The 22208-nt window shown below is 42.2% G+C and overlaps 1 protein-coding gene across 8 annotated transcripts in view; it reads right to left on the bottom strand.

The window, feature by feature from the left end:
• Positions 1 to 350: 350 nt before the first annotated feature.
• YEATS2 (YEATS domain containing 2) overlaps positions 351 to 22208 on the bottom strand; it is an 84938-nt gene continuing 63080 nt past the window's right edge. For 5 of the 8 annotated variants that reach the window (XM_081138754.1, XM_081138759.1, XM_081138758.1 and 2 more), the window contains 12 exons: positions 19652 to 19828; positions 18434 to 18617; positions 13917 to 14045; positions 13302 to 13400; positions 10392 to 10494; positions 9511 to 9584; positions 8034 to 8113; positions 7183 to 7384; positions 5364 to 5617; positions 4485 to 4559; positions 3680 to 3753; positions 351 to 2070 (listed from right to left, as the gene is read on the bottom strand). In XM_081138754.1, the coding sequence (XP_080994880.1) occupies positions 1962 to 2070; positions 3680 to 3753; positions 4485 to 4559; positions 5364 to 5617; positions 7183 to 7384; positions 8034 to 8113; positions 9511 to 9584; positions 10392 to 10494; positions 13302 to 13400; positions 13917 to 14045; positions 18434 to 18617; positions 19652 to 19828 (1560 nt within the window). In that variant the 3' untranslated portion in view covers positions 351 to 1961. The remainder of the gene's footprint in view (positions 2071 to 3679; positions 3754 to 4484; positions 4560 to 5363; positions 5618 to 7182; positions 7385 to 8033; positions 8114 to 9510; positions 9585 to 10391; positions 10495 to 13301; positions 13401 to 13916; positions 14046 to 18433; positions 18618 to 19651; positions 19829 to 22208) is intronic. The other 3 variants (XM_081138757.1, XM_081138760.1, XM_081138761.1) reach the window with 1 other exon arrangement.

Here is a 22208-nt window from a genome sequence, read left to right as displayed (position 1 = left end):
CGGAGTAACTTCTTTAAGACCTCAGTATAGACCAATTCTGTCTGCCAGACAAACCAGTGAGAGTCAAACGTGAACTGTTGCCTCTTTGCCTTGGCTTTGAGGCGGCTCTGAGCTCAATTCAGCAGTTTTCCTTTGCCCCAAGCTGTCAGAAATCAGGATGTTCAGGGTCAACATGTGAATTCCAAAATTTTTCAGACTTTAACTGTTATCCTTTAACTTGCATAGCCTCATGTTCTTTTTGGAAAGAAAAGGAAGTATTTAAAACAAATACCTGTATCTTTGCCCCATCCTGGCTCTTTCTGACCTAATGTAAGAACCAAAGTGTAGTGATTCAAACAGAAAAACCCATCACAAATACTAAAAGATTTATTGTATTTTTGTTACACAATTATATTACACATTATGATACAAATACATTTGAAACATTAACACATACGGGGACTGTTAAATCATTTAATATTTCTTTTGCAAAACAATAATTTCTTTAGGCCTTCACCCCTGTAGTCCATCTGTTCTCACTGGGATGAAATCTTCTGTGGCGCTGTCCCAGTCCACTGCTGAATGGATCTACACACTTGTCCATACCTTTGCTTGGAGTTGGTCATGTACAGACTGGTTGAGCCTTTACTTCTAAACTATTTTACCACCACGCAAGGGAGCACCCCTGCCTTACCGAACAGACTTCCTTCTGCATTTGCAATCCTCAGATGCTGAATAAAAGGGTAGGTTTCTCATTGTGTCAACTACCTGCCTTCTTTTCCTGACAAACATCTCCAGGACTCATGAAAATACAAATTATGATGCTTGGATAAGTTCCTTTGACTCTGACTCACAGGTTTCAAACTGTCTTTGAGCAGCTTCCTAACAGAATATATTCATTCCTTTACTTCCCGAGACTGTTAGGAAGCCTGGGCTCGAGTACCTTGAATGGAACTGGACGTCATCCAGGTATATAGCAGCTACCTTCCTCCTCCTCTTCACGTCTCCCCCCCATCTCTTTATGGACACAATCTTTCCTCACTGATCTGAGCAGATATCCATCTTTTGGCTTCCTCTACCTTTAAGGCACTCACAAGTGCTTCTTTGAAACACTTTCCTTCTTGTGAAAAACTTGACCGAGAAGAGAACATGAAATCCACTGACAGGACAGAGTGCTGGCGGGGCTGTTGCAGGAGCTGCTCCTGCTGGCTGTGCAGCCTGGGCCCAGCCGCAGAGGCCCCTGCAGACCATGCGAACAGTGGGCACCAGCTTGCTGCCTGGACACACACAAAGCTGTACGAGAGCCCGGGATTTATGGGAGTTGTCTATTACAAACATGTTAAGAGCTTCTTGGTTATAGTCAAACCTTTCCAGACCAATGCTGGGATGTGTCTACCCCTTGACCTTGACTTGTCCATCCCTCATTTCTGAGACTGGTTGCAATAAAGCTCCACAGAATAAGAATTCTGCTCAGTCTGCAACCTTCCGCGTTCTGTAGCTGATGCATGTAGGCTGCCTAGGCCTTCTCCAGATGTTACCAGGGTAACTGTTGGGGAGGCACGTAACCCCAGTCCACAGGATGGGTGAAATCTCTAGCCTGCCAGACTCATGTTCTGCCTCCTTGGAGGAAGACTCAGGCCCAAGGTGCCCCCTTGAAGATGCCCAGAGGAGAGAAGGACCCGATACACACAGCCTGGCCCAGCTCTAGAACCCTCTCAATGAGCTTTGCAGAGGGTGAACAGATGCAAGCTGACAGAGCAGGCATCCACAGCTCCACTCAGAACCAGGAAACTCGTGTCCTAAAGGGATCTGATCTGGGACTGAGCACTCTGGTGTTACACTGAATTGGGTGGAGGCAATGGTTCAGTAACCATGATATTCTGAGGCACAGACAACCTCCTTTCCCAAACAGAAGAGTCATCACAGTTCAAAGCTTCAGATACAGCTCAGATCCTGCTTTTCCAGGTGCATCTTCATTCCATTCACTGATCTTCATTCAGTATCCCCATGTGTTTGTTTGTGAGGAAGTCCAGAAAGGGAATGTTGCAAATGGCCTGGTGAATATTAGTCACTGTAATTTCTTTGGGAATCCTGGTCCAAAAAACAAAGGCTGTTAGGTGCAATTCTCTCCAGTGTCTAATAATTTATCTAAAGGACCATCTTCTGCACAGGCCCTGAGAGGGGATGATGACGAGTGACAGGGCATGGTTTAGGGCCACCTGGGGAGTAGGGAGTGGCGAGGGGAATTCTCGCTCTCCCTTCCTATTAATTCCTTTTAACTTTGGTGAAGATCTGGCCTACCCTCTTTAGTCAGCCCTATTTAGGGATCAAATCTGACTTCCCAGTCACAGGTATGAGATGGATTTCAAGAAGATGGTTGAATGATTAAGAAAAAAGATGCTGAGGACTGAGAGAAAAGGAAGTCAAGTACAGTGCAGAACAACGGTATTTTGTGACTCAGCAGACTGAAAGCTGAGCCAAAGCACCACAGACTTCTGGGCCACAGTTCCCAGCTCTTGGAAAGATGGGAGGTGGAGTTATGTTGAGCCAAGTGTGATGTCAAATGTTCTCATCAAAAGCACTAAGTCCCTCCCTATCTCCATGGTCAGGACCATGGGGTGAGCAGGGGCCACAGCAGGTGCTCAGCCCGCTCCTGGACTTCAATCTGGACAATGGGCGGCATTACTGGAACTCCTTTGTGTCCCCGCCTTTTTCTTTTTCTTTTTTTAAAATATATCTTTATTGATTTCAGAGAGAGGAAAGGAGAGGGAGAGAGAGAGATAGAAACATCAATGATGAGAGAGTCATTGATCGAGCCCACAACCCAGGCATGTGCCCTGACCGGGAATTGAACCCCGATCGCCTGGATCCTAGGTCGATGCTCAACTGCTGAGCCACACCCGGCCAGGCTCCCCGCCTTTTTCTTAAAGACCTCTTCCACATTGCCTGACGAAGCATGTTCCTGTGAAGTCTGACACCCTATTCCTCTAATTTAGGCCTCTTTATGTCCATAGGCACTCTGTTACAATTTTATAACTTTATGGCAGCCTTTAATAAAATGTTTGTTTCCTTTGAAAGGAATGCCAGGATGTGGAACAAGGGCCTGTCTACCATTCTTTCAGGGCCCAGGAAAAGAGCAAACTTCAGTGTCCCAATCAATTATAATTAGAGCGGCAGCAAAGACAGTGGTGAGCCTGAGGCCTCTACAGCCAGTGATACATGATTCTGATTCTAGGTTCTATCATGTATGTGCTGGGAAAGCCAGGTAAGATCATTTTACAAAGCCAGGTTTCCCAATTTCTAAAAAGGGACTATGGGTTTTGCAGTGAAAAGCAAATTAGATAATATATGTGATGCCTGGCTCCAACGTCTAACACGTAATGGACATGGCTATTGTCTATAATTGCAAAGAGCTGGTATTTGTTCAATGCTGGAGCATAACAGAGCCCTACTGAATGGTATCTATGGAGCAGAGTAACTAGGCAGGTATAGACTCTGGGGAAAGCTGAGCTTTCAGCACCAAGAGGTTCTCTCAAATAACCAAGTAGACCCTTGAGTCTGTCTGCCTCTGAGACTGTTCCAAACACAGACACCCCCATCTCCTACTGGACTGACTTAAGTATAAAACATCTTGATAAGCAACTAAACCATCAGGAAATATCTGCAGGCCTGATACCACCGACTAAAGAGGTAACGGTACCTGTTGTGGGATGCTGCCTGGTATCCAACCGCCAAAGCCTGTCTCAGGATGTCACTCACCAGCTGCTCCGTAGCCTACAACAGAACATGCCGTTACTCTCACAAATGGCCATCTGCTCGAAGGAAAGAAGGGACAGATCTGATCCCACCCCATGCCCTACACCTTGAAACAACTGTATCTAAGGATCAAAAGTCTCCAAGGAAAAATTAAAGGTTTGAATAATAGGCCATGAATAGTAGGCCACAATGACAGCAGCCACTACACTGAGAACCTGAATGGGGTAATTTTCATTAATCAGAAGTTGTTTTCAAGGGAAATAAGGGAGGGTTACTTGTGAGGCATCCCTGTGTGGGAGGGACATACCAGGAAAGGAACTGCTGGACTCGGATCAGGCTGGGTAAGAAAACTGGTTTGTCATCCCCAGCTCAGGGATGGGACAGTGGTGGCTACTTCTCTGCTGCTATTGTGACTGACAGGTACGGAAAACCGAAGGGTCTGCTTTTGTCATCTGAAGCAATGAGAGCACCGACTGTCATCTCAACTACTTAAAAAGCACTTGAAATAACACTAAAAATATCGTTAGTGACATTAACAAAAAAGTTCTTATTGGAGATGCTTTAACAACCATACTTAAGTTCACTTAGAAGTCAGAAGAAAAAAAAGAGAAAACTTTAAGCCTGAATAAGATGAGAAATCTTAAAACTTATCTCTGTTCTGTTCCTGTCCTTGTCCCTTACTCTAAACAGCCTGGCATCCACCCAGCCTGCCCCACCTCGCTGGTCCTCTGCTGCCAGCAGGCACCCACCTTTAAAAGCATGTCCTCCACCACCGACGCGTACACATTCTTGTGAAGCGCCACGGGCTGCAGGGTGATCCCAATCTGGAAGAGCAGAAGGAAGAATTTGCTTCTATTTCTACATGAAAATAGTCTCTCCAAACAAATCTCACTTCTCTGATACGCAAGGAGATGTCCAGTTGAAACAAAATACCCATCTCTCAGTGTTTCTGAGTGATGGTTAAAAACGCTATTATAATCCTGCATTTACCCCCACACCCCCTTCATGGGAGAACATGATCAGGGTTTGCCATGAACTCTGATAGGGGACAACACACTGGAACGCCTGGATTCAGACTGAGAGGCCCTATCTGCAAAAGGTGATGAAGATGTACTTGGAAATTACATCTTGCCGCATTTTTCATCTCCTCCTGAAGTGAAAACACCGCCTTTCACTTCGGGTCATGAGTAACTGGGTAGCGGATGCTGAATAGCTGCGGAGTTCCATCGAAGGGAGCGACTATAAGGTGCATCTGCACCATAGACAGGACACTTGGAAGCTATGAAAATGGGAGGGAAAGCTCACTCTCTGAAGTATATCTTGGAAATATTACGATATGCCTCATGAGAGAAAGGTGTGGTGTTTCCACTGAGGCGAATGAGAAAAAAGGAGATGAAAGAAACCCTAGCTGCCTTTGCTTCAATTCCATGTTCAACAAGCAATCTTTTCACATGTAATTAATTTATTGCCCAAGGGCCCTGGTATGGGAAGCAGACCCCGAGTTTATCAGGCAGAAGCAAATCCCACATTTACTTCCCCAGAAAAGTCCATGGCAGTTTATAAGGCTGAATGTATGAGCATCTCCCACCTGGTTTGTGATCTAGCAACACCACAGGCCACAGCCCTACCTTCTGTGTGATGTCACCAATAAATTCTGCCCCTGGTGTTGGTGGCAGGAAGAATTTCACTTCTTCCTGTTTCTCCTCCTGCTCTTTTTTGACGTTTATCTGCAACGGCTCCGAGAGGCTGAGCACATCCACCTCCTCCTCGTGCTCCGGCTCTCTCTTCTGGAACTGCTGGAGGTCCTCCAGCTTCCGGCACAGGCTGTCAGCCGAGGAGAATGACGCCGGGCACTCTAAATGAGAGGCAATGTCTGTGACAGCTGTGGTGACGAGAGAAAAGGACTTTCCATCTCGGCAATACCAATGGTCTGAGACCCAGAGAAGATTGGGCAAATATCAAGGGAACTGACCTCCTTTCTGGTTCTAAAACTCTATGGCTCTGTAATTATGAGAGCCAGTAACTCATGACGTGACAAGCAGAGACAGGTATCCTGTTAAGATGTATGGGATATAACCACCACCTGAGACAACACAGACAGTACAGAATTCTGACTTATGCCACCCCAAACTAGGCCACCTCCCCACCCCTCGAATAGTAATGACTCATTTTTTTCATATTTTAAATGTAGAAGAATTAGGAAGGCACAGTGAAGAAAATGAAAATCACATATTCTCACTGCTTGGAGATAAGCACTGCTAACATTTTAGGTACCCCTTGCATCTCGTCTTAAGTTGTTTTATACAAAACCTAGCAAAGAGCCTTAGAACTTTAAGCCAGCAGGGGCTCTAGGCATCTTCTAGGGCGTCCCATTCACTTTATACATAAGTGAATGAGGTCCCGACCTGCCGCAGGATGGGCTGAGGGCACCTAGCAGGAGGGTGGCAGAGCATCCTGCTCCTGGCTTCTTCTGTTTTACTGACTGGCGTTCACAAATTAATCAGTCATATTAGCAGAGATCCGAGTGAACGCACAGCATCAGGCCATACATTTACTACCAGTGAGGCACGGAAGTAGTCAGCATGGTCTCTGCTCCCCAGAGAGCTTAGCTGCATAAATACGACACACCCTGCAGGTTCTGTATTAAGTGCTGCTGGAAATCAGAGAAAGGAGAGGTCATCCCGCATTAGGGCTCTTGGGAAAGCTTCATAGAGGAAGTGGGACTTGTCTATGTCTTAAAGGACCCCCACCCTCCCTGTGCTCCAGATTCCCTCACACTGGGAGGGGGAGCTTGTTTTTATACAGAAATGGGGTTTGGAGGAGAAAACAACCCTTTTTATTCTTTAAGGTGAAACTCAAAATATTCTCCCCATATATCTTTTTTGCCCTGCTCCCCCAGCCAACAACACAGTTGCTTATGTCTTTATCATAAAACAATTCCTTTTGTCTACAACATTATTAGTTGTTTACACCTGGGTAGGGCACTTAGTAGTCAGGTCTGGAGATGAAGTAACAGATAAGACAGTGTCCCTCGATTCAAGGAGGTTGGATAGACTTGTTTGTGAGGAGCTGTAAGGTCACAAAGGAAGGAGAAGTCACTTCTACCTGGAAAGGAGGTATATTAACAAAGTCTTCCAGGAAGAAATGGTGCCAAGGAGGAGACTCTTGGACAGACAGTGGGTGCCTATTGTATGACCTGGGCCAGAACATTCCTGGCTGGGGCATAGCACTTGGGACACTTGGGCACACATAGTTTTGTAGGAGCTGTATGAGGGGGGCACACGGGGGCGAGGAGGGACACATGGTCAGAGATAAGCGAAGGCTCCTGGTCTCCATGGTAACTCACAGAGTCCTAGGTCAACTGCTGGGGTCTGAGAGGAGACCGTGTGCCATGGAAACACCCCTCTGGTTGCCGAGGATACTCAGTGATCTCCCCTAAAGGCTTACCCGGCTCGCTGTCGATCTGGGTCAGCACGTCCTCAATAGAATCCCCATCGCTCCTCAGGCTCTCGGGGTCAGGTGGGGTGTAACCATGGCAGCGACACCAGTGAGCAATGTGCTTGGTTTTAAGGGGCGTCAGGTGGTGAAATCTTGGGTTCTTCTCCAGTATTTCTTGTAAGACTTTTCGCATTGTCATTGCTCTTTGCCACTTAAAAAAATGTTTTTGAATCATAACCAAATTCTTCAACTTAGCAGCATGTTCAAACAAATCACCTGTAAATCACCCTGCTAACTTGTTAGAATTATTTTTTCCTAAGGAAAACAAATCTGTGTTACTCCTTAATTTAAAAAAAGGGAAAATAACTTTTCTCTAATGCTTATAAAATAAAACAGATCTCCTAGGTTTTGCCTATAAAAGTTTTGGTCTCAACCTATGCTCTCGCACCTCCTCTCCCTCCCCAACCTTCCCCAGACCCTTCACCCTGGCTTTCTCACAGCTCCAGAGCATGCCTTCATACACGCTATTCCCTCACGACCCTCCTGTCTGACATAGTAGCTGCTGCACTGTAGGTACTCAATAAACACCTCATTTAATTTTAATATCGTGAAGTTCATTTAAAAAATTATAAATGTTTACCAATGCAAGAAAAGGAAGACCTTTCAAAGGCTTGCTATGAGTCTTGAAGAACAAGGTATTTAACTGAGGGAAAAACTGTATCAAATACTTAAGAAAAGACGCTTCCCATTTTGTCACTGTTCCTCATGACAAGGCCGCGGCAGCCAGAATGCATGTGTTTTGGTTCTTCCCCCCACAGGCTCTCGGGGGCCTGCACAGCACACAGGCAGACGTGGATTACCTCAGCGGCCCTCCTCTTTCCTATGTTCCAGCCATAGTACTGCTCCACAGACTTCGCAGAAAAACAGCTGGCATCTTCACCTAGAAGGCACAGACCCAGCAAACTGAGTAATGATTTAATTTAAGTCTTATCTGCTGGAGGCACGTCCAAAATTTCTCTAGACTTCTTTACTGAAGCAGGTTCCTTACAGGCCAAGTTCAGACGCTTCTCCTTTAAGAGAAGGCATCTTATTTGTGTGCGCTCAAAACAGCACCCTCTTTGGGGAATCGGCTTCTTTGGCAGAGAAAGGGAATCTACTGGCTGAAGCTACTAAAGTAAGTGGAAATGGCACTTCTGCAGGAGCCAGGAGACCCGAGACCTAGCTCTGGCCTTGCCATGAACGATGTGGCCTTGGGGAACTCGACATCACCTCTCTGGGCTTCAGTTTTCTTATCTGTCAAATAAGACTGTTGGGGAGGAGGGTTTCTGGTCTACCTTCCAGCTCTAACACTCTGTATTTGTACCCACATTTTCTTTAAAAAGAGATTTTTGAATGTTTTTTCCTGCTGGGCTATGAAAATGTCACTGCAAGTTTACTCTAAACTATCTCAAAATGACCCCTCAAATTTCAACCAGGAAAAAAGATTTCTTTGTTACTACACTTGGAATAAAATACACAGGGTAGTCTGCACTTGGCTTACCATGTTCATATGCACATGAATGTAACATTACATGACCATGTGCTTCATCCCTTCCGTCTAAATGTTCAGCGTGATCTTGCCCAAGAACATACACCTAAGGATCACAGCTGTCTGCTCCCTGAGTAAGGGCTGCTGATTCTGTCAGAACAACTGTGCTGAGAAGCCAGTTACTCAGTCTGGCTGACAATGGCAGTGACAGCGTAGACTTCGATGCTGGAGGTCATGATAATCATGCCTTTCTGCAGTGAGTGACAGTAAGTGGTGGAGGGAAGATGAATGGCTTTGGAGTCAAACAAAACTGGGTTTGTATTCTGTCTCACTACCCAGAGCTAGTGATTTCGTGCAAGTTACTTCACTTTATCTCTCCCTGATCTTCTCATCTGGGAAGAGATGACAACACCTATCCCACGAGAGACTGATTAAATAAAGCAGTAAATGCAATGAGCCTGCAGAGTCTAGCACACTGTAGACAAGTGCTAATTTCTTTCCTTATTAATAAACACTAAAAACCAATTTGGTTTTAGTTATATACACAACAGATTAATGATTTACATACAAGAAATGTGAAAAATTCCTCCTGCAGATCAAACACTAAAGATAGTACAAAACCACTGGTTGACCAAGACAATGAATTCTAAAACCCTGCAAGTGAGCTATAGTTATAGCTATAGCGAAAACCTCCTAAGATAACCACCACCATCAGTATTAATACAACACAAGTGATTTAAGTTCACTCAATATCCTAAGCAGTTCACAGCTTTAAAAACACATCCATATATTTAGTGCGAGAGCCTTACTTTCTGCAGTGATCAATGGGATCTTCTTAACTACTGCTGTTAAGAGCTGCTGGAGAGTCTCCAAATGGTCTATCCTGAGATGATGGAAAAAAGAAAAGAAAATTAAGGCTGTAAACATACATAACAATCTCAAGGCAGGTCTTTGCTTCTATAGATGGCCTTCTTTATAAAAGATCATTCTATGCTTCTACAGAAAACATGAGACTAAACAAACAGATGAGATCCCAGGAATGGCAAATTATGCAAATATCACACATTTTATTTTACTCATATTATGAATAGCCACACAATCTTTTTGCTGATTGCCACTGGAGCAGAAAATTCTATCACACAAATGCCTATGTGAGCATTATTCCAGTTCACGCTGCCAACTACCATGTCATAGTGGCTAATTTTCTACTGTCCCAGCAGTCTGAGATACATCAAAACATGTGGTCAAAGGAGGGTTCCCAATTTGGAAACTGGAATATCTTATGAAGTATTCTTAGAAGCAATGAGTGTGTATGGCCCATTGAAAGGCAGCTATTTAGGCAGGTATGTGGGTACTTGATACACAAAATGTGTATACCCGAGTAATTACATCATGCACAAAGTATATATACATGCTGGTGAGCTCGCTGGAGGGAGATCTGAAATTTCCCAAGGGTCCTGAGGCGACAGATCAAGTGCTGCCTCAGATCCATCAATGTGCAGAATAGAGAGTTGGGAGCTGTGCATCGAGTGGTAACACTGTTCACTGCACACGGACAGGTCTCCACCAGGCAAAGGGCTTAACCCTCCACACACAATTCCACACATGCTCAACTGTCCTGGGCATAATTTTTTAAAAGTTTGAGAAAAACATCCAAAGCACAACCCTTAGAAAGGACTGAAATAATTACTTAATAACATAGTTTCCCAGCTCGGAACTTTCTTCTGTTTTCACTGCTGTCTGACCCTCCTGAGAGAGGCAGCTTGGCCCAGGCGTTTCTGGTTCAGTCTTCACTACAAGGGACAAGCAACAAAGAGTGAGCTGTTAAGAATCAGTGAGGGGAGGACACGTGCATGCAGAAACAAAAGCCCTTCCGTGGAAGCCCAGTGAGCAAACTGTCACACCAGGGGACTGAGATGGCGCCTATCATCATAGGGTCAGCAGACAAGGAAAGAACTGTTAGCTCAGGTCTCATGGGTCTTTGTATCACTGTCTCCTTAATCTGGCATGCCCTTGACCTCTCCACAGCTAAAACTGCTCCACTCTTTTGTTTTTATTTTTTAAAAATTTATCTTTATTGTTGAAAGTATTACAGGTATCCTATCCCCCCGCCCCCCATTGACCCCTTCCACCTCCCACCCCCTCCCCAGGCGGTCACCCCATTATTGTCTGTGTCCATGGGTTATGAATATATGCATATAACTTCTTTGGTTAATCTCTTCCCACCCTCCACCCCCTTCCCTCTTCTGAGATATGACCATCTATTGCATGCATCAATGTCTCTGGGTCTATTTAGTTTGTCAGATTCTTTTGTTCATTAGTTTCTTCTTAAAGAAGGCCCTTCAACATTTCCTGTAGTGCTGGTCTGGTGATGATGAACTCCTTTAGCTTTTCCTTGTCTGGGAAGCTCTTTATCTGACCTTCAGTTCTAAATGCAGCTTTGCTGGGTAGAGCAATCTTGATTGTAGGTTCTTGCTTTTCATCACTTTGAATATTTCTTGCCACTCCCTTCGGGCCTGCAAGGTTTCTGTTGAGAAATCAGCTGACAGTCGTATGGGTGCTCCCTTGTAGGTAACTAACTGCTTTTCTCTTGCTGCTTTTACAATTCTCTCTTGTCTTTAACCTTTGGCATTTTAATTATGATATGTCTTGCTGTGGGCCTCTTTGGGTTCCTCTTGTTTGGGACTCTCTGTGCTGTCTGGACTTGTCTCTTTCACCAGGTAGAAGAAATTTTCTGTCATTATTTTTTCAAATAGGTTTTCAATTTCTTGTTCTCTTTCTTCCCCTTCTGGCACCCCCATAATACGAATGTTGGGCCTCTTGAAGTTGTCCCAGAGACTCCTTATACTATCTTCATATTTCTGGATTCTTTTTTCTTTTTGCTCTTCTGGTTGGGTGTTTTTTGTTTCATGTTCCAAATTGCTGATTTGATTCTCAGCATCTTCTACTCTACTGTTGATTCCCTATAAATTCTTCTTTATTTCAGTTTGTGTAGCCTTCATTTCTGATTGGTACTTTATTATGTCATTGATGATCTCACTAGTTTCCTTAATAGTCTTACTAAGATCCCATGTGGGCTGCGTGTACTCTCCTGTTGTAGTTGAGCCTTGGTTGCTGTTGGCGTCACTGGGAGGAACTGACCCCCAGGCCAATTGGCTGTGAGGACCAGCTGCAACTACAGCCAAAGAGCTGCTGTGCTGGAGATGCCCCTATGGAGCAGAATTTACTTCAGTGGAGCTTTGGTGTTCACCGAGTGAGCCCCTTCAGTGTGTCACTCGTGGATGTGGTAGAATTGTAATCCGGCGTGGTCGAGTCTGACCACCAGGTGCACTGTCTCTGGGGCCTCCATGAGCTACACAGCAAACCATAGATGGCTGCTACTTGTGCTGGGCTTGGAGGTGTCCAGGAGAGGCCAAGCTATGAACCAACGCAGGCTGCCGCTAATGCCAGGCCTGAGGCCACTTATCAAGACGTATGTGGCACGCTGAGGCCAGCTGCTGCTTGTTTGAGAGGTTTTAGGAAAGTCCTAAGCATGAGGCTAGGGAAGCCGCTTGCATAGAAAACCCACTGGAATAGGCTTGTATGAGCCTGCAGGTAGGGAGGGGTGGGGTCTCTGGGAATCAAGATTCAAATATGGCGCCTGCCTGCTGGCTGTGTGCAAGGAAGGCTCACCAAAGGAGCAATGGCCTCTGCCAGCTCTTCTGTCTGGGAGAAAGCTGCCCCTCTAGCTCTGGCCCTGATTCCAGGCAAGTTAGTTCCTCCCCGGATGTCCTAGGTCCTTTCAAGCTGCTGCCCAGCACTGGGGCACAGAGGGAGCGCGTCTGAGTTAAGTCCATGTACCAGCCCTTTAAGAGGAGCTGCCTGGGACTCCCATAGCCTCTGAGTCACTCAGCCACAATTCCTGCTGGTTTTTACAGCCTTAAGTTGTGGGGACTTCTCTTCCTGGTAAGGGACCCTGGGCTGGGGGGCCTGTTGTGGGGATGGGGACCCCTTGGTCCTCCAGGGAACCTCCACTGCCGAAATATCCCTCCCAGTTTTAAACTGCGGACCCATCTCTGTGATTCAGCCCTGATTCCCCCGCATCTCTGCCACTACAGGTCTTCATGCTTCTTCAGTTCCCTGGTTGTAGGGCTTCTGTTCGGCTAGATTTCAGGAGGATTTGAATGATGGTTGTTCTGTATTTTAGTTGTAATTCTGATGTGGTTGTGGGAGGCGGCGGGTACGGCACCATCTTGTCTCTCAAAGCTTCACTCTTTTAAAGTTCAGGTTATAACCCGTGTCCCATACAAAGTCCTATCCCCCTCTGCATCCCACCAACCCTGATCAGACATCCTAGACTGAACATTCTAGCATTTGCTTTCCAGATCACTCATCCTGCATTTATCAATCATTGCTTAGTGTCTACCTCAACTCTCTTCAACATGATTATATGTTCCTGGGGCAGAAATGATGCTATAGCTCTATGTTCCCCTCAATGTGAAGTCTATAGATAAACAATACACATTTTTGAGGTGGCTCACTGACAGATGCTGAAATTCAAGGGACTCATTATTGTCTTACATAAAACCTGAGAGCAAATATACTGTGAGAAACTACATACCTTTTGTAACAGTTGCTGGAGCAGAGCTGGGGACAACTGGAGTTGGGGCAGTAACAGGAAGAATGGCAGGTGATTTGTTGGCAGAAAATGACTGAACCACTAGCAGGCAAAAAGGAAGGGAAGGATGTAAGAAATACAGAAATTATTTTAATGAGGATGATCTAACTCCCAGGTGGTAGCCCCATTTCAGACTAACAGCAGAAAAACAATCACAGAACAAAAGAAATGGTCCTTTCCAACAATGATTACGACAAGGTGGCTGTTTACTATTAGCACCAGGGTAACTGAGTCATTATCCATCAACTGTGGACATGAGGGTTTCTCATTAAACTAAGTAAATAAAAATCCAATTAACCTGGATTCTCATAAGTGCTTAAAATGTTCCCCCTCTTTCAACTTTAGAAATGGGCAGCTACTAGAAGCCAATGGGTCATGTGGGTTTCACTGTCAGTTCTAGAGTTGGTGCCCTAGAGGTCAAGGTGCTGGGGAGAACTCTGACAGCCAAAGGGCAGGCCGTACAAGGGGGGAGCAGTCACCAACTGATGGATATGGAATTCCCCTCAAGACAGATCTGAAGACAACTGCAGCCTGAGAGGCCCACGGTGAAGGACATACCTTTATTTACAGGCATCAGTATAGTCTGCACACCTCCAGACGTATTTACACTGAGTGGTTTCAGCTGGCTGGGGATTGTCAGGACAGCCTGCTGGGGATTGGATTGACTGGAGTGAATCTTTAGCAATCCTAAAATAAGGTGGAAGATAGGGCCAAGCTGAAGGTCAGATACTTCCTTAAAGTTCCTGCCCTCGTCAGCATTTATATTTTCACAAGAGGAAGTTCTCAGGACATTCACCCTTAAACAAAGCTGGGAGCATGAGGCAATGGATGTGGCAGATTTCACAATGAAACAATGGTGTGATGCTTATGATTTATTTTTACTTTGCAATCACAAATACAGAAATTTTTGGAAAAGCAGAATAGAAAAGAGAAAAAGTCACCCAAAGTTCTACTGTACAGATAACCAATACTGGACATTTTGAGAGCTCTTTTCCATGTTCATTTCCTATGACAACTTATTTTGTATATAGCTGTAATATGTACAAACTTGGATATAAAATTCTATATTTTGACGTGCGTGGTTAATTGCCATTTTCCTACTTTAAAACCTTCTCTAACTCCTGACTGCCTAGAGAATGTTCCCAAAATTAGTTTCAAGGCATTCAGAGTCCATTTTCATCTGGTCCCACCCAACCTGCATCTCTTTCATAATGCCCCATGTACTAATACTTCAGTCATTCTACTCGCGATCCCTTCTAATTCCCTATCTCCGTGCAGCCTGTTTTTCACACAACATATTCTCAACCTGGCATTTTAGGAAGGGTCATCCCCCCAACTTTCCTTTAAAGGCCATTCCATATTCCCGTTTCCATTACAGAACTGTCTTAGACTCTTGAGTTCAGAGGGCCAGTAAAAAATGACGAAGGGCATCACTGTGAGAGGACACGTAAGAAACAACACAAATGCCTGTTATAACGCAACTACTTAAAAACAGACACTGGAAAGCAGTTTCTTTAAGGAAATGAATCATCTTAAGTACTTTCTAGAACAAAGCCTTAAATAAACAAGAACGTCTTTCTTTGCAATAGATGAGTGTAAACCAGTCATTTTAAGTACCTACTGAGACATGTCCCTGGAGAGTAAAACAATGAACTGATAGTTTCATATATATATATATCTTTACTGACTTCAGAGAGGAAAGGAGAGGGAGGAAGATATAGAAACATCAGTGATGAGAGAGTCCTTGATCGGCTGCCTTCTGCATGCCCCTGACTGGGGATCAAATCAAGCCCGCAACCTGGGCATGTGCCCTGACCGGGAATTGAACCGTGATCTCCTGGATCCTAGGTTGATGCTCAACCGCTGAGCCACACCAGCCGAGCTGGACACTGACTTTTCAATCTGGAAGTTTGTGCCCTTCAATAAATTGCTTCATTGGGATAAATTGCTTCATTTCTCGCATCATTTCCTTCCCACTATTTTCTGTTTTCTTTCTGGAACTCCTTTTAGTCTGATGTTGCCGGGGCTCTCTGATACATCATCAAATTTTCTTTCTTAGTGTCTACTTTTTGGTCCATTTTGGGCCTGCTTCCACTTTGGGGCCCATAGTTTAGTCTAAAGCAGTGGTGGGGAACCTTTTTTCTGCCAAGGGCAATTTGGAAATTTATTACATCATTCTCGGGCCATATAAAATTATCAACTTAAAAACTTGCTATGAAAAAAGCTCTTAGATTTATTGAATTTCAAGTCCTGCCTGCGGTTGCCTTGGCAAGGCCAGATCAAATATTTCGAGGGATGTTCCTCACCCCTGGTCTAAAGGCTACAGCCAGTGATCCTGTTAAAAAGGCAGATCATATTACTCTTTAGCTTAAACCCCCCGCCCCCGTGGCTTCACTTTGAGTAATAGTCAAAGTTCTTAGAATACCTACAAAGGCCCTAAGTGATTTGACCTCAATCAGTCTGACTTAATCTCTAGTGCTCTTTCCCTTGCTCACTGTGCTCTAGTCACAATGGTAACCGACCTTGTTCAAACTAGTTTATAATGCACACAGAATTTTAATTAAAAAGTTACTGGTCAGTGGGAAATACTTTGATTCTTTTATAAAAATATTATTCAGAAAGTTTTATCATAGCATCATATGAAACTAGAATGTAAAAGCAGGGAGACTTCGTTTAGTGCATGTTAAAAACTTAATCAGAAAAGGGAAGGGCATCCATTTCTTATGGTATCTACTCCAGTCCTGACACAGTGCCTCCAAACATTGTTAGTAGGGAAAAGCACTCCCTATACTAGATAGAACTTGATCAATTTTATTTTATTGATTTTAAATATGTCTTTATTGATTTCAGAGAGAGAGAGAAAAACATTAATGATGAGAGAGAGTCTTCCTCTTGCACACTGTCTACTGGGGATAGAGCCAGAAACCTGGGCATGTGCCCTGTCCATGAATCAAACTGCGATCTCCTGGATCACAGATCCACGCTCAACCACTGAGCCATGCCAGTCAGGCAGAACTTGATCAATTTTAACTGGGAGGTAGAAGTCATGGCAAAATAGACCAGCCTTAATTATTCTGGTCTCTAACTACCTCAAAGCAAATAAGACATAGGGGCTTGGTTTAGAGTCATATTTGGAATGTAGTGATGACAGTAACAATAGTAACAACATCCTCAATCTTTATCCAAAGGTACTAAGGTCTGTGTGTGTATTTATGCATGTTTGTGTGGAGGTCTATATATCTCAGTGATATTCAGTTGTGTTTTTTTTCTGTTTATCAGTGCCGGTTGGTATATTGTTATCAATCTATAATGAGACATTAATCTGTTACATTATTATAGAAATTAGTGTTCAGAAATTTTTGTAACATTTTGACATTGCTGTGGCATTTTTATAGTATTTTATAAAAGTGTCTGTCTGGCCTGCCAAGTGAGGCTCAGCAATTGAACACCAACCTATGATCCAGAAGATTGTGATTCGATTCCTGGTTGGGGCACATGCATGCCTGGGTGGCAGGCTCGATCCCCAGGGGGGGCCATGCAGGAGGCAGCTGAAAGATGACTCATCATAGATGTTTCTCTCTCTCTCTCTTTCCCTTCTTCTCTGTGAAATCAATAAAGACATATTTAAAAAAGAAAAAAGAAAAAGTGTCTATTGGATTGTAGAAAAATAAAGCTATCTCTAAAGTTTGAGAAGCAATGCTGCAAATTATATCAGCCCCTAGTATCCAGGACAGCACGACGTAATCAAATACATTAATATATCTTTGGCAAAATACGAATATTCATATTAAGTAGTATAAATAGCCTATCAGTGGAGGTCAGATTTCACCCTAAAATTAGTTATGGGGAAAAACCCCAAACCTTTGGTGTTCACAGGTTTTTGGATTTTAGAATTGCAGATAAGGAAATGTGGACTAACGGTGACACTGGAAATAACAGCAACAATTATTTATATATTGGCTACTACATGTCAGACATGCATTAATATATTAACTTACTTAATCCTCTCAACTTTATGGAGTAGGTATTATCAGGAAACTAAAGCAAGTTATTTTAATTAAGGGTCCCGGATTTGTGCTCTATATGTTACCCAACAAAGTAAAAGACACACTTTCCTGGGGCCCTTTAGTGTCAGAAACATCATTCCTCTTGTCAGACCTCAAGCATGTCACCCTAATACTACCCAATATAATAATGTTAAAAATCATGACTTGGCATGGCTGGGCGTGGCTCAGCGGTTGAGCATCCACCTAGGATCCGGGAGATCGTGGTTTGATTCCTGGGGTCAGGGCATATGCCCGGGTTGCGGGCTCAATCCCTAGTCAGGGGTGTGCAGGAGGCAGCCAATCAATGACAACTCTTTCATCGTTGATGTTTCTATATTTCTCTCTCCCTCTCTCTGAAATCAATAAAGATATGTTTAAAAAAAAAATCATGACTTGGAGCCACCAAAGATAACTTATATTTTATGTTTTGTTTGTAAAAGCAAAGAGATGTCTGGTATTTTACAATGAGTTCCATTTAAAACTGATTTTAAAAAAAACAACTGGTACTTTAAGAGAGTAAACCTTCGGCTCTCCACAAAATTACATTATGAAGGCAGCTAAAATATCCAATAGAGCTCTATATGACTAAAGTTTTATTATATCATTTAAAAATGATTATTCAAGAAAAAATATGGGTCAGTTGGTTGGAGCGTTGTCCCATGTACTGAAAGGTTGCTGGTTCGCTTCCCAGTCAGGCCAGTCGGGATGCTTTCAGGAGGCAAATGATCGCTGTTTCTTTCTCACATCAGTGTTTCTCTCCCTCCCTTCTTCTCTCTCAAAAATCAATTAAAAAAAATACCCTCGGGTGAGGATTAAAAAAAGAAAAAAGAAAACTTATTATTCAATCTATAAAACTATCGTGACTTAAAAATTTATATGCAGATTTTAAATAATAATTTATCTAAAAAGCAGCTACCTAGAAAATGTTGATTTTTAATAACTCATTATAAAAATATTGTTTAAGACCTTCCAAAAATACTATAGCCCAAAGAAGGGAAAGAGAAATAATATCTTTATGCTACAACTGACCTGACACTGTAGCTTTTCCGGAGATGGGGTTTGGTGTGGACACCAGGGACGTGGCACTGATGACAGAGGGAGCAGCAGCCTTGCAGGTTCCCATCGTGGCCTGGTTCACACACACTTGTTGCTGCCCAGACGTTTTCATTATAGAACCTATAGTAGATGATGAACTGGGCGCTGTTCCTTCTGACTGCTCATCCACAGGGCCAGAAATAAGAGAAATTTAAAAAAAAGCAGTAACTTACCTAGAAGTGACTGTCATGTAGCATACTCAATTATCTATTAGCTATTATTACCTTCCTATTAAATGTCATGCCATTTAGAAAGACTGCTTCCCTAGTTTGGTGGGTCCTACACTTTTAGATTTCATGGGCAAGGAAAATTTTTAAATGAGGAGGTATCACAAGGTTACCGTATTAAAAAAATACTTCATTCCTTTTTATAGCTGAATAATATTCAACTTTATGAATATGCCGCATTGTTTATCCAAATCAACAATGAAAAGACAATAAATAACCCAACTAAGTAATGGTCAAAGGATCTGAATAGACATTTCTCCAAAAAAGATACACAAATCTCCAAAAATAAAACAAAACAAAAAAACACATGAAAAGATATTCAATATCATTACCTATATGGAAATACAAATTAAAAACACAATGAATTACCAGTTCACACCCAGTAGAATGGCTATAATTTTAAAAAATGGATAGAAACAAGTGTCAGCTAGGATGTGGAAAAACTGGAATCCTTATACATTGCTGGTGGGACTCTAAAACAGAGCAGCCACTTGGAAAACAGTTTGGCAGTTCCCTAAAAACTTAAACACAGTTACTAGATGATGTAGCAATTCCTTTCCTAGGCATACAGCCAAGAGAAACGAAAACATTATACAAAAACGTGTACAAAATGTTCATGGCAGCATTATTCATTGTAGTCAAAAGGTGGAAACAACCCAAATGTCCGTTGACTGCTGGGTACAGAGCATTTTTCTCCAGAATGATAAAAAAAATGTTCTGGAATTAGATGGCAATGGTTGCACAACCTTGAGAACGTAATATAAACCACTAAATTGTACACTTAAAAATGGTGAATTTTAGGGTACGTAAATTACATTCCCATTCTTAAAAAGAGCAATAGAGTCCACTGGTATGCCTGCTGAATATCTTGTTCTTACTACTTTTATGTTTCATTATCATTTTCTCCTGTCATGCTAATTCTCACCTGTTGTGCAGGACCATTTGCTGAGAGGGCCACAGCTGGTGAAGTGGCAGTTGTGATAACCCCTCCTGCTACTCTCAGCATTGTGGTTCCAGGCTTTGAGAGTTGTGAGGTGGCTGGCACAGACTTCAAAGTACCATCAGATATTTTCATTAGAGAGGCCTGTCCCCCAGGGGCTGCCTGCAAAAACGAAATGGGTTGAAGAAATAAGGCTGCCCTGGTTAATAGGCACAACTTACTCCTTACATATGCCCCCAGAATTAAAACACATACAAGAAACTCTTGCTGATCAAAACTATATAAAGTGTTTGTGCACTTTTCCAATAAATTCTCAAGTTTATGACCTTTTACCTACAAATGATCCTTTACCCCTAATGCAGAACAAGTAAATGAATGCAACTGCAAGCTACTATTTGGCAGCAGTGTCTTCAAAGATACCAGGCCATTTGTTATCAGAATAACTGAGTCCAAAGCGCTCTTATAATCTTTGAACATGAAAACTGAACAGACAGGGCCAGATTTTAATGGGTAAATTAATGGTGCTCTAGGCTAGTAAAGGATTAGCACTTAGTACTGGAGAATCATTCAACAAATTATACCTTTAATAGTTTAAAACAAGGCTCAGCAAACTGTTGTGTAAATGGCATGAGTAAGCATGTCAGGCCATATGATCTCTGTTCCTACTCCTCAACTCTACTGTTATAGCATTAAATGGGCATGGCATATGCCAATAAAACGTTATTTATAAAAATAGAAAGCTTTGGGTTTAGTTTGCTGACCCCTGATCTAAACAACTGCTTTGTGCCCCAAATTAATGCATCCCACAAATCATACCATTTATCAGTCTTTGAGGGCATACTATGTGCCAGGAACGGCAGAAAGCACTTTTAACATATCTTATGTCATTCAATCTTTTCATAAACTTTATAGGGTAGATTTTAGTCCCATTTTAAAGATGAAGAGATTAAGCTCAATGACTACCAGGGTCACACAACTAGTAACCGAAGGAGACATGATTAGAATCCAGGAGTAGCAGCCACGGCATCATTTGCATTGGAATCTTAAGCAAATTAAAACCACAATAAGATATCACTTCATACAAAAATGACTAAAATGAAAACAAATGATGATTTTTAGTGTTGGTGAGGATGTGGAACAACTAGAACTCTCCCATGTTACTTATGGAAGAGTCAAATGGTATAACCACTTTGCAAAACCATTTGTCAGTTTCTTACAAAATTTCTTACACTTACCCTATGACCTAGCAATTCTACTATACAAAATGATCTATATAAGAATGTTCATAATAGTACCATTCATAAGTCAAAAATTGGAAATAATCCAAACATCCATCAACAGGAAAAGAGAGTCATGCAACAAAATACTACTCAAGAATAAAAAAATAAACAGCTGATACACATACGGATAAGTCTCAAAAACATTATAAACACTAGAAGCTAGATATAATAGTATCATTATACTACATAATTTTATTGACATGAAATTCAAGAACAGACAAAAGCTAACCTATTGTGATAGAAAAACAGTGATAGAAAAAAACTGGAAAGGCAAAGTTCTATATTTTGATTGGGATAGTGGCTAAATGAGTATATACATTTGTTAAAATTCACTGAGGAGTTCACTTATGATCTGTACATTACTGTATGTAAATTATGTCTTAATAAAATGCAATAGCAATTGTCCCAGCTGTGGCAGAACAAAGAGAAAGTCACTGCACTGGCTGCACCATAAACAGGTCAGAATAAATCAGCTAAGATTTTAAAGAACTGCCAAAAAATTTGGGGGCTTCATATCTCTTTGAAATAGGTAAGAGCAGCTGACCAAAGGGAAATTAGTACTCAAGGAAACTAAATGGTAGTAATTTGAAAAGATAAATAAAACTGATAAACCTCTACCTAGACTGATCAAGAAAAAAAAAGAGAAGATACTTAATTATCAAAATCAAGACTAAAAAGGGGGACATCACCAAAGATTCTACAGACACTAAAAGGGTAATAAGGAAGAATTATGAACAAATTTATGCCAATAAATTTCACTACATAGATGAAATGGACAAATTCCTTTAAAGATATAAACTACCAAACCTCCCTCAAGAAGAAATAAACTGAGTAGTCCTGTATCTATTAAACACATTGAAATTATAGTTAAAAACATCCCTTATTAGGAAAACTCCAGCCATTATGGTTTCACTGTTGTACCAAAACTGCAAAGAAAACTATTGGCCCATATCCCTTACAAAATTCTAATTAAAAAAGGATAATATATCACAACCAAATGGGGTTTATCCCAGGAATGCAGGGTTGGTTTAACATTTGAAAAATTAATATAATTCACCATATTAACAAACCAAAAAAGAAAAATATGATCATTTCAGTAGAAAAAGCATTTGCCAAAACTGCAATATCTATTCCATGCTTTGAGAACTACTGATTTCTATAGTCCCAGAAAATGCATTGTTTGTAGATAAATGGCATCATACTATCTATATTTGTGTTTGTTTCACTTGGTAAGTTTTTGAGATCTAGCTGTAGATTTAGAT

The sequence above is a fragment of the Miniopterus schreibersii genome, assembly GCF_964146895.1.
Source record: "Miniopterus schreibersii genome assembly, chromosome: 5".
NCBI lineage: Eukaryota > Metazoa > Chordata > Mammalia > Chiroptera > Miniopteridae > Miniopterus > Miniopterus schreibersii.
The sequence above is the reverse complement of the archived record's forward strand: the minus strand, read 5'-3'. Positions and strand labels throughout refer to the sequence as shown.